Source organism: Heterocephalus glaber, unplaced genomic scaffold, assembly GCF_053883595.1.
Source record: "Heterocephalus glaber isolate CG9 unplaced genomic scaffold, H.glaber_assembly_v1.0 deba00001550, whole genome shotgun sequence".
In the NCBI taxonomy this organism is placed as follows: domain Eukaryota; kingdom Metazoa; phylum Chordata; class Mammalia; order Rodentia; family Bathyergidae; genus Heterocephalus; species Heterocephalus glaber.
The window spans coordinates 25595538-25607748 of record NW_028258343.1 but is presented as its reverse complement, the minus strand read 5'-3'; the positions used below and the strand labels follow the sequence as shown (position 1 = coordinate 25607748).

At 41.2% G+C, this 12211-nt stretch overlaps 1 protein-coding gene across 3 annotated transcripts in view; it reads left to right on the top strand.

Moving 5' to 3' along the window:
* The window catches only part of Rfx6 (regulatory factor X6), a 62480-nt gene that overhangs the window by 42245 nt on the left and 8024 nt on the right, over positions 1-12211 (top strand). For all 3 annotated transcript variants that reach the window (XM_087190209.1, XM_087190208.1, XM_087190207.1), the window contains 8 exons: positions 337-386; positions 2779-2938; positions 3826-3970; positions 6942-7051; positions 7960-8077; positions 9279-9401; positions 10030-10236; positions 11583-12092. In XM_087190209.1, coding sequence (XP_087046335.1) covers positions 337-386; positions 2779-2938; positions 3826-3970; positions 6942-7051; positions 7960-8077; positions 9279-9401; positions 10030-10236; positions 11583-12092 — 1423 coding nt within the window. The remainder of the gene's footprint in view (positions 1-336; positions 387-2778; positions 2939-3825; positions 3971-6941; positions 7052-7959; positions 8078-9278; positions 9402-10029; positions 10237-11582; positions 12093-12211) is intronic.

The window sequence follows — 12211 nt, the reverse complement described above, 5'->3', positions numbered from 1 at the left end:
TCTGTTCCTCACGGTATGCCCAAGGAAGCACAGAGAGCACTTTTGATAGAACCCTGCACACTGGGCGGCAAGACCTTCCCCACTCGCAGAGTGGCTGGCTGTGGGTCTGTGAGATGCAGGGCAGCACCACGCCAACCCAGTGGGAGCCAACAGCTGGCACACAGGTCACACACTGCTCACACATACACACATTTAGAGATTAAATTATAATTCTCCCGAAGGAGATAACATCTTGTTCTCCAGGAAGCCAAGAAGAAAAAGTAATGAGCAAATAATGTGTCATTCTTTGAGATACTTGGCAAAGATTTATGTTAACTCTCTTTTGCTGTGATTAAGGTTCTTACAGATGTACTCATCCCTGCAACAATGCAAGAAATGCCTGAAAGGTATGTTCAGTTAATTAGATGATAATCGCATAGTGTAGGGTTTCACCTTATGTATTACATTCAAGGAATGCGTTAGGCAGTAATTCACCATTCGCGTATCAAGAATATTTCTCTACCTCTCAACAGCTGGAAATGTGCCCTAATTCTTGCATCGAACCTTGTTAAACAAAACAAGTGGGTTAAAAAACCTGAAATCCCTTTAAAATTTTTTGATACTAGGATTTGAACTTGGAACCTTGGAAATCCCTTTAAATTTAATAGTTGATTAAGTTAAAAATCAGTATTTATTGACCTTCAAGGTACTGAAAATGTTTTTCAAGGAGAGCAAGCTGGAGGAAGATAATTCATGGAAAATACCACAGTGATTAATTAAAGATATAAGGAAACTTATTGTATTTTTGCTATTAACTTTAATCTTAATTGTAAAATCTGGAAGTGAAGTGATGAAATTATTGCCTTCTTTTAACAAAGAAATCAATTTCAAAGAGTTTATTGAAATACCTAAACGCCTGGGGATTTAGCTCAGTGGTTCCGCTGCCTGCCTTGCAAACTGAAGGTCCTGAGTTCGATCTCCAGTACCCCCCAAAAATAAAATACCTGAAGATTTTTCACAAAGCCCTTGCCAGTGTAAGAACAGCAGAAATTTGAAAAAAAAAGTCAGATTTTTCCCTTGAAAGTGAAGTCTCATGAAATAATGAAAATTATTTTAGTATGAGAGGCAAACAAATTCATACAGGATGTGGCTGGTGCTCAAAAAATAATGTTGACTAATAAAACATTTTACTTTTGATTTATCTTTTCCTCTAGACTTTTAAATTTATGTACATATCAGTTGGGAATGGTCTGGTCAATACTGTCTTTTTTTGTGGTGCTGGGAATTGAACTCAGGGCCTTAGCACTGAGCTACGTCCCCAGTTGTCCCACTTTGATTCGGAGACAGGGTCATGCTGAGTTTTAAGTTGCACAGGCTGGACTTGCGGTTGTCATCCTCTAGTCTCAGCCTCCCAGAGTGCCGGCATTATAGGCAGGTGCACTGTGCCTTGCAGTATTTCTTTTAATGATCAGCATGTAATCCATACTCTCAGCCAGTACATCTGTGTCACAGAAAAATGTTGGTACTGACTCACTGGTGGCACATGACTGTTTAAAACAGTTTGAATAGCTGATGTGTACTGAACACAACATAGGCTTATAGTTTTCACACAGATTGATTCCTGTGAAAAGCCTAACATTTATTCTTTCTGGAGAATAAAGAAATTATGTAAGTACATTGAAAAAGGCCCTCAATCTCAGCACACTTAGTGTCTTGGATTATAGCATCAGAGTTTTTTCTAGGAATATCTGCAAATATACACGTTTTTAAGTGGAGCTGTAGTATACAAGCTGTGACTCTATATTGTAAGAGCATTTCCATGTCAATAAATATAGATCGATAAATATAGATCATTATCTTTTTAAGTGCTAGCATCAATTTCCAGCATCTAGAGAACAGTACCCTTAACCAATTCTTTTTTATTGAATAATTGGATTTAGAAAAACATAGCCTGTCATCATATCCTAAAGTAGCTATCATGAGTCTAAATCCTCAATATTGAGCTAACCTGGAAACAGAAAGCGCTAACTCACCTTCCAGTCAGCGCCCAAGAGGCAGCTCTTGGGCAGGAAGTAGAGCTGGAGCTGAGTGCAGCTCTGTGACTCTCCTCCTGCTCTGTCGCTGCTCCCCAGCATAGGCAGCACCCAAATACGTTTAGGTTTGTCTTGATGGGATAAGACATGAAGATTTTAGATTGACTTTCTAAGTTGGGTCTATTTAGTGTGTGCTTTTGGTAATTCACAAAATTATATTTGGATTGTGAGAACGTGTCACTAAAACCAATATTAAGTACAAGAAATGTTGTTACCCTGATGTGATGTCTCCCATCGACGCATCATCAAAGAGTACATTCACATCTTCCCAGAAATATATTTTATAGAAAACAGTTACATCCTGAGTTAATATTAGTAATGAAGTATCATTTACCAGGTCCTCCCTGCGTGTTAAGCTTTTACTGGGACATTTTCCAGGAATTACTTCCCAAACTCCTCGCAGCAATCCTGTGCCCACTTAAAAGACGAGCAGAGTAGAGCTGAGGGAATTGAATATTTTGATGCAGAGGATATGTGGTGAGACCTGGGCTGATATCTCTCACTTCACATCTGTGCTTTGGGAGGCACAGAGCAGCAGTGTATCTGTGTAGGATGCACTTACTCAATGTACTTTTTTTTGGTACCGGAGAACGAACTCGGGTCCTTGTGTTTGCAAGGCAGGTGGCAGAACCACCGAGTTAAATCCCTGGCCCTACTCAATGTACTTTTGAACAACCTAAGAGTTAACATGTAGTTTTCTTTGCAGCCTGTTAGCAGACATAAGAAATTTCGCTAAAAATTGGGAACAGTGGGTTGTTTCATCCTTGGCAAACTTGCCGGAAGCCCTAACTGACAAGAAAATACCCATTGTGCGGAGATTTGTGTCCTCCCTGAAGCGACAGACATCATTCTTACATCTCGCTCAGGTACGCGGGTGAAGTGCGGGTGTCAGTGCCACATCAAAACTCTGCCGTTCAGATCGAGCGCGGGGCTCTCACAGATGGGAGGAAATTGGTCAGGAAACGGTACAGTGCTCTAGAGTGAATACCAGAGCTGAAGAAGGACCTTCTGGGGAAAGCTGGCACAACTGCAGTTGCACCTGGGGCTAATACGATGGTACCTGTGTTAGCTTCCTGACCTGTAACATACGGTGCTCACGTACGCTGATCAGAAGCCAGGTGGTGGGTATGTGGAAATTCTCTGCACTATGTTTTCAACACTTCTCTTATTTAAAATTATTTCAAAATAAAAGCTAAAAAAAATTGTAGTTCTATAAAAATGTAAAACACTTATTTTCCACATGAATGGAACTTTTGGTGTAAATCAAGACTGTGAGGGATGAGCACATGTGGTATTTGATGTTGTAAAGACTGCAAGGCTGACATGCTTAAAACAGCTGTTAATTACGGCTTTCTGATGGGGGAGGGACAAACACAATGCTTAAATGAGGAATACCATGTGTTGCTAAACACGTTTCCACTGCTCCAAATGCTTGCTTTATAACAGTGGTCAGTGCCAAATTCTAAAAGACTAGCTAGGAATAGTTCTAAACAAGACGCATAACATGTTGATCTTTATTTTGTCACCGTAAGTTAAATGGATTAATTTTCATTTTCTAAATCCCAAAATGAACTTTTGGACTGTAACAGTGATGATCATGAATCTTAGCTATTGCTTTTTAATTTTAAAATAAGAAAAGTCATTTATGATTCTTTTTCCTCAAGGAGCTAATTTTCTTGAAGCAAAAACTTTCCTCGAGATAGACACACTATAAATGATACAGGGAAGCATCATTTTTACTTTCTCTGTGCAGATTGCCAGACCAGCTCTCTTTGATCAACATGTTGTGAATTCTATGGTTTCTGATATTGAAAAAGTTGACTTGAATAGTATTGGATCTCAAGCTCTTCTTACAATTTCGGGCAGCGCAGACACTGAATCTGATAGCTACAGTGAACGTAAGTCCTTCTTATTTATTAAGAATGAGTTTTTCCGCCTTCAGCATTAGACACCTTGGAGCAGACAGCTCTTCAGGGTGGGGCCTGTGCCAGGGTGGGTAGGGAGTCTAGCCGCGTCCCCTGCCCTCTGTCCACTGGAGACCAAGGGTGGCCTCCCCCAGCAATGACAACCAGAAATGTTTCCAGAGATAGCCAAATGTCCCTTGGCCGGAAAAACAGATCTGTTTAAGAAACTGTTTGTGTTGAAAAGTCTGCCGTGATTCTGATGGGCTTTCCTTTGTATGTGATTTCTTTCTTTTCTCTCACTGCTTATAGAACTTTGTTCTTCTGTTCGGTTTCTGGAATCTTAACAATTATATGCCTATGTGTACATTTTTTTTTGATCACAGCTATTTGGAGTCCTATGTGCCTCACTTATCTATGTCAAGTTCTTTTCCCCTGCTTGGGAAGTTTTCTGCCATAACTTGTGTGAAGTTTTTTTTTCTCTCACTGTGCACTAAACTAAAATCGAAATGAATTAAAGATCTAAAGATTAAAACAGAAACACTAAACCGGCTGAAAGAGAGGTTAAATAGAACTCTTGAAGACACTGGCATAGGAAAAAATTTCATGAATAAAACCTCAGCTGCACATGAACTAGCACAAAGAATTAACAAGTAGGATCTTTTCTTATTAAAAGCTTCTGCACATTGGGCTGGGGATTTAGCTCAGTGGTTCCGGTGCATGCCTTGCAAGTGCAAGGTCCCAAGTTTGATCCCCAGTACCAAAAAAGAAAAAAGATACCTTCTGTACAGCAAGAGAAACCACCAACAACGTGAAGAGACAACTCACAATATGGGAAAAAATTTTTTACCAGCTATTCCTCAGACAAAGTTCTACTATCCAGAATATATAAAGAACTTTAAAAAAATCAGACCTCCCAAATTTAAAGATCCAATCTAAAAATAGCCCTCTGAAATGAACAGACATTTCTCAGACAAAGAAGTAGAAATAGCAAATAAGCATATGAAAAAATGTTCAAAAAATGTTCACAGTCATTCAGAGATGCAAATGAAAACAATGCTGAGATTCCACCTCACCCCAGAAAGAATGGCTGCTCTCAAGAAATCAGCCAATAACAAATGCTGGTGGGGGTGTGGAGAGAAAGGAGCCCTTCTCCATTGCTGGTGGGAGTGCAGACTGGTGCAACCACTGTGGAAATCAGTATAGTGATACCTCAAAGAACTAGGACTGGAAGTCCCATTTGACCCTGCTATTCCACTGCTGGGGATCTTCCCCAAAGAATTAAAAGTATCATAACATACCACAGTGTTGTATGCTCACCTACGTTTATAGAGGCACAGTTTGTAATAGCTAAAGCTTGGAAACAGCCCAAGTGCCCATCAACTGGAGACTGGATAAAGAAAAAGTTTTTTTTATAAAATGGAGTACTACTCAGCTATAAAGAATGAGAAACTAGAGACATTTATAGCTAAATGGATGCACATTGAGGCGATACTCTTAAGTGAAATAAATAGGAATCACATGTGTAAATATTGAATAGTTTCTCTGGTGTGAGAAACTAAAAGTGTAAATAAGGATCAAAAGGTATAATAGATAATGTGAAATAGGAAGAAAAGGTCCAAAGAGGAAGGGGAACTGGAAGTGGTAAAGGAAAAGAAAGAAGGGAATAGAATAAATATGAGAAAAGGAAAAAATGAAAACAAAGTCTTTGTAAATAGGGAGGGTGGAGGGGTTGAAGGGAGGGCAGGGGAAGGGGGAAAAATAAGAACCAAGAGAGATTATGTAAAGGTGCAAATTCCCAATGATGAATGTCATTATATTGTATACCTAAAATGTACCAATAAAATTAATTTTAAAAAAGAAACTCTTTATAGAAACATTTTTAATTAAGAAATTGTTCTCTAGGGCTTGGGACTTAGCTCAGTGGCTTTGCCGCCTGCCTCACAAGCGCAAGGTCCCGAGTTCAATCCCCAGCACCAAAAAGAAAAAAGAAAAGAAAAAATTGTTCTCTATTTTAAAACATTCGTACTTATTGTAGAAAGCCTGGAAAAGACAGAAAATATTGAAAACAAAAAATCTATAATCTCATTTTCTGGAAATCACTAAATATAAGTAGCCTACAAATAATCAAAATCGTTCCGAGTTTCTTGAGTTTTCCTCCTGTTCTGCACCGTGTGCACACACGTTTGCATGTGCGTCTCGCTCGCCTTGGCCGTGCCGTGTAGCAGCGACCTCCCAGCCCAGCGCCCTGGAGCAGAGGCCGCCCTGGGGTGGGCCGTTTGACCGCTGCCTGCCGGGCCCTGACTGGGCAGCTCGGCTTGGCCCCCAAGGGAGAAGGCTCGCAGGCTTCCTCCCTCCTCCCTGAACAGAAAGTGCACAGACTGCTGGCTCTCTGCAGCTGCCCTCGACCTCTCTCTTTGTGTCTTACCATAGCACGCCGTTACCTTTCAAGGTTCAGTAAACCTCAAACTCTTCAAAAAATGATAATGTCAAACTGCCCCTTTAAATTTTACGGTACAGAGTTATTCATGTAAATGGCTCAAACCTGCAATGCAGAATTTAATTTGCCAACGATAAAGGATCTTTCAGAAAGTAGGAAATGAACATGCTTAGCCTGCTTCACTCATTAGCTTTCAACCGATTAAAATGAATATTAAATTGTATTAATTTACTCTACTGGATGTGTAGTATATGTATAAATATATATAAAATATTTAAATATATATATGATGTAACCTCTATTTCAGTATACACCAAGGTAGATGCACTTATGATTACATTTTGAAGAGTAGAATATTAAGCATTTTCTGTTGCTGTTTTCCAAATGTGACATAATGCCTTTCACACTTTTAAACTTACTCACCTGTCTCTTCAGTTTATGGTTTAAAGTTGTTAATTCATAGTTCTCACTTGGGTTCAAAGTAGATGCAATATTCTGCTTTCTTCCATTCCCTTTTGGATGTGGCAGACGATTCCATCACTGTGTTCCAAGAACTGAAGGACCTGCTGAAGAAGAATGCCACAGTGGAGGCTTTCGTCGAATGGCTGGATACTGTGGTGGAACAGAGAGTTATTAAGGTACTTTTCATGACAGTTCAGAAAGTAAACTTTTTGTTAAGTGTATATGCCAAATTGGCTATAATCTCTTGACTTTTGGGGGAAAGGTGCAAGGCTTTGTTTAGAAATGCATTGCAAAGACTTTGTAGCCCTACAAAGAAGACAGCCCAAATATCACCAGCCAGAATGTGCACAGTGTGCGCACACTGGGCATGGGTTCTGTTTGGCTTCTCATTCTGCACAAAGAGCTACAAGGTGCTGTTGCTTTCTGGTCAGTCAGTAAAGTTGCACCTGAGTAACATCATCAGGAGAAGATGAGCTTAGAGACTAGAAAGACCTGCCCCTTTCTTGCAAAGCAAGATTTCGTAAATGCTCACAGAGATATAATTTTACCTATGTGCAATTCTGAATTCTAAAAGCTCAGCATTTTATGCTTTTTAAATTTGGTTTCTTCAACTGTTGCTGTCATCCATCATGAAACAAGGCAATAAGAATAAATATATACCTCGCGAGCTGGTGTGAGCCATTCTATATCAGGAAACTAGTTATATCTGGGGATGTTTTTCTTCTGCAAGGAAAACAGATCATCATTCAGGACCTGAGAAGTCTGTTAATTATTCACAGAAATATGTAACCCTTCCTTTACACTTGACCTTCTGTTCTAAGGTTAAAAGATTACAATATTTTGTAAATTATTTCATTTTATTGTTTAATTCTATTAAGAAACAAAGCCACATGGAATAAAGACTTATTACCCTTGAAGTGACAACAAAGAGAAACTAAGATTCACATCCCTTGAGAGGTCATTTTATTTTATCAATAAATGGTGTGCCATCTGCTGTTGCTCATCTGCCCTGTGCTCTAGTATGGGATGCGGGAAGCAATGAAATGACAGGTTTTATAGTTTCATTTTGTTCCTTTACTTTTAGACCAGCAAACAAAATGGAAGATCATTAAAAAAGAGAGCTCAAGATTTTCTGCTGAAGTGGAGCTTTTTTGGGGCTCGAGTAATGCATAATCTCACCCTGAACAACGCTTCCAGTTTTGGTATCCTCCTTGCTTCATAAAAATCTTGCGTGAATGTTATCATTCCTCCCCACGCACATCTTCTATTCCTTTGAAAACATATTACATTCTCACTTCTGTAACTTCCCTGAATGCTCAGCTGGCAGAGAGCAGTAGTTACAAGCCTGGGGTTTAGAATTAGACCACATGTGAGGATAAACCCTAACACTGCCTTTTGTCTGTGGCCTTACCCAAGCCAGTCTGGTGGGAAGAATATTCTTTTCGTAAGGTTGGGTAGGTTCTTTAATGAGAAGGGTATAAAAACATGTTGCCTACCATTCAGTAAATATTTAATGAATAGCAGCCATTATTCCATTCCACTGATACTTGGATAAGTTTCCTTTGTTTTTCAAAAATCAAATACCTCTTTTTCTAAAATTTCTGTAGTTTGTAGTTGTAACGCTAAACTTCTAGGCAGTAATTCTGCACTTAATAGTTACATTTCAAGAAATCTTCATGTTATAAAATAGGTTACAATGAATTAAGTTGTCTTTATTTAATGTTCAATGGAATTGAATAAAATCAATGGACTTGTACTGAGGGTTGAACAAAATATATTGAGTGTATCTTTTGAGATAGACTTGCTCATATTTTAAATTTTTAAAAATATGCAGCACCGAAACTTGACTTTATTATGTTGGGAAATTTGTGGGATAGTTGAAAGAAGTTTATATATTTTGCCACATCTTTCACATGAAAATTACTCTTCGCTTTTTGATTTTGAACTCAAAGAATATTTGTTTTGACCTAGCAAGACATCTGACTGGGTACTTTTCAGACCATTTGCCCATTGTCCAATTCTTCAGCACAAAGCAAACAGAAACAGAGCAGAGTAGAGCTCGTTCTCCCCGGGTCAGAGCTTATCACACTCCAGTGTTCACTCTCGTAGAGCACAAAGAGCGTCTCGGCTTTCATCCGTGGTTTCCCTTTAGGTAATCAGTGGCCAGAGAGCTGGTGGGGAGGACCCAGAGGGGCTGGGCAGGCGGCATATGGAGAGATTAGACCCCACGTCAAGCATGTTGTCTTAGCGGGTCACTTAAAGTCCAACGAGTACTTGTTTATTTTGGTTGCTCCTTGTAAACCGTGGTGAGATGGTCACGAAGATAATCGGGCTCTTCTCCCCTCTCCCCCACACGCTACTCCGCTTCACCGCGCCCTCTCCCTCTCCCTGTCCATGAACAAGGCTCTTTTCATCTGATCCGAATGCTTCTGGATGAATACATTCTCCTGGCCATGGAGACTCAGTTTAATAATGACAAAGAGCAAGAGTTACAGAATTTATTGGACAAGTATATGAAGAATGCAGGTAACCTGAAATAAGCATTATGTTTTTGGTATTTTTTGTTGAAGCTTAAGTTCAAGAATTTGCAAGAGCATAAGTGGGTTTATAATAATATGAGACTTGACCTCCAAATATATGGCCACTGACATCGTAAGTAACACTAACAGAGTAGTATTTTTTCCCTCCATTTATACATGGAGTAGTCAAAGTTCTTTATTGGAAATTTTGTGGTTTACAAAATTGATTTTCTTAATTTCTGAGAATTTAGCTGCAGTTGGAGAAATGAGTAAAATGACTATAATACAGTCTGTAATATAGTTCAAGATAATACATCCAGCGTGAGTGTGTGTGCGCGCGCGCGCGCGCGTGTGTGTGTGTGTGTTAGAAACAAGCTTCATAGTCATTTAGAGACAGAAGGAGGCCTGTCTGTTTGGAATGGGAAACGCATACTCTGAAGACTGCTGCAGAGGGTTGTGCAGCACCCTCAGGATGGGCACTGACCTGTAAACCCAGCACCATGGCCAGGAGCACGGCTCTGCCAGCCTCCTCTACCATGGGAAGCACTACTTAGGAGTGTCCAGATCAGTTACTCAACCAGTCAACCTGAAATACGGGAGCAGTCCCAGATTCCTTACCTCAGAAACTCTTTCAGATGCAAGTAAAGCTGCCTTCACTGCCTCCCCAAGTTCCTGCTTCTTGGCCAGCCGCAGTAGGGGAAGCTCAGTTTCTAGTGAGGCAGTGAAGAACGAAAGCCACGTGGAGACAGCCTGCCTTCCCCTGCCTTCTGGCCAGGCTGGAGGCCTGCCCCCTGCTCTGCAGCCCTTCCCTGCTGGGGCCCCGGACAGCATGCAGCTCTCAGGTACCCACCCGCAGGATGGTGAACAGTCGCTGGTAGATTTCAGCACATGCCAGTCTGTGCATTTGTTTCTCTAAAAACGCCTAGCCTCAGGGATTCAAAAAAAAGGAGAGTTAACAGTTTTATAAGATTTATAATGTTTCAGTTAAAATTGTGTAAGATTTAAATATTATAAAACTTAGAATATTTTTGTGATTTTTTTTAACTATTACCATTCATTTTTATTGATATCATTACTCACATGAATATCACAATTTCATGCTGTATAATTTACAACAGATGAATGAATAGTTCTCTTCATCTAATGGAAGAAAAAACTATCTTAGGTGTACATAAGATCTTTTTTGTTATTGTTATTGTTTGTTTTTTTGAGACGGGCTTGCTGTGTTACTCAAGCTGCTTTCCACCTCATGGTCCTCCTGCCTCAGCCTCCTGAGAGCTGGAATCACGAGCATGCACCACCACACCTAGATTTTTGGTGCATATAAGTCTTTACTATGTTTTGAAGATGAAAAAGGGCAGCTTATTGATTTTGATGAGATTTTTCCTACTACAAAGTGGATTCAGCCATTCTAGGATTAACCCTTACAATAATTTTACCCTGTGGTCTAGTGTCCTCTCTTTTTTTTTGGTACCAGGGATCCAACTCAGGTCCTTGGACTTGCGAGGCAGGTGGCAGAACCACTGAGCTATATCCCCAGCCCTCTAGTGTCCTCTTTGTGTCCAAATGAAGTTTAGTGGTGTGGACAAGCTTCTAGGGAACATTTCTAATCTGTTCACTGCCTTGTGTCTTTTGAAGTCCTCTTACGCACATTAACTCACTGGGCACATAGAATTCTAAGCCTGGAAGGGCCTCGATCGTCAGTGGTCTAACTGCACCAACGGTAGAGGGAGGTTTAAGGCAGTGGCAGCATTGACAAGTTCCACAGCTCATCAGTAGAGTTGTCACATTTGAGTTGACGTGTTTTGGCCACAGCCCCTCAGGGCATTTCTTTCATCCTAAAGACCAAGTCATCTTACACTCAGCTTATTTCTTGGCCAAGGAGCAGGGTTTGCACCAGAGCCTGGCTTTCCCAGGTGTGACTCTGATCATCTTCACACCAAGGAGCATGGAGCTGTCCCGCCTCCTCCGTGTCCCTAATCCATGACGCCACTGCTGGGATCTAAACCTGTGCTGTAGGAGTTTTCAAATCTGTATTTTCAGTGTTCCCCAGTTACTTCTGAAGGGTAGAAATGAGCTAAATTTAAAAAAAGGTTTGTCAGTAAGTACATTTTTAAAGACTTTTAAAAGATCTGAGTCCATCCATTTTAATACTCCAGTGAGTGAATGTGTTGGTCATTTTTTTCAGGTCCAATGGAGCTTCCACAGAGCAGTGGTCCCCTGATGACACCGCCCATTTCCCCAGCCCTGGCCAGCCGAGGAAGTGTAATTAACCAGGGCCCGATGGCAGAGGGGCCCCCGAGTGTGGGTGCTGGGCTCCCGGTGCCCTCTCACTGCTCCTCGTACCCCGAGGCCATTTACCCTGCCCTCCCCCAGGCCTCCCATGACTTCTACGGGCCCAGCTCCAGCTACCAGACTATGTTCAGGGCCCAGCCCCATACCCCCCCAGGACTCTGCCCTCGTGCAGAGCATGGCCGCTACATGGCGTGGACAGAACAGCAGCTCTCCCGAGACTTCTTTGGTGGCAGCTGTGCTGGGTCTCCGTACAATTCCCGGCCACCCTCCAGCTACGGGCCATCTCCGCATGCCCAGGAGTCACACAGCATGCAGTTCGTCAACACAGGAAGCTTCAACTTCCTGAGCAACGCTGGGACTGCCAGTTGCCAAGGCGCGACACTGCCTTCTAATTCACCCAACGGTACAAAAATTTAAAGAATTCTCCTGGCTTTTGACAAGGCAAATGGGCAAACTCAGACCCTCAGCTATACCTCTGCCCAGTAGGGTATCATCCATGTGAGACTCCTAAAGGTCTTGGAA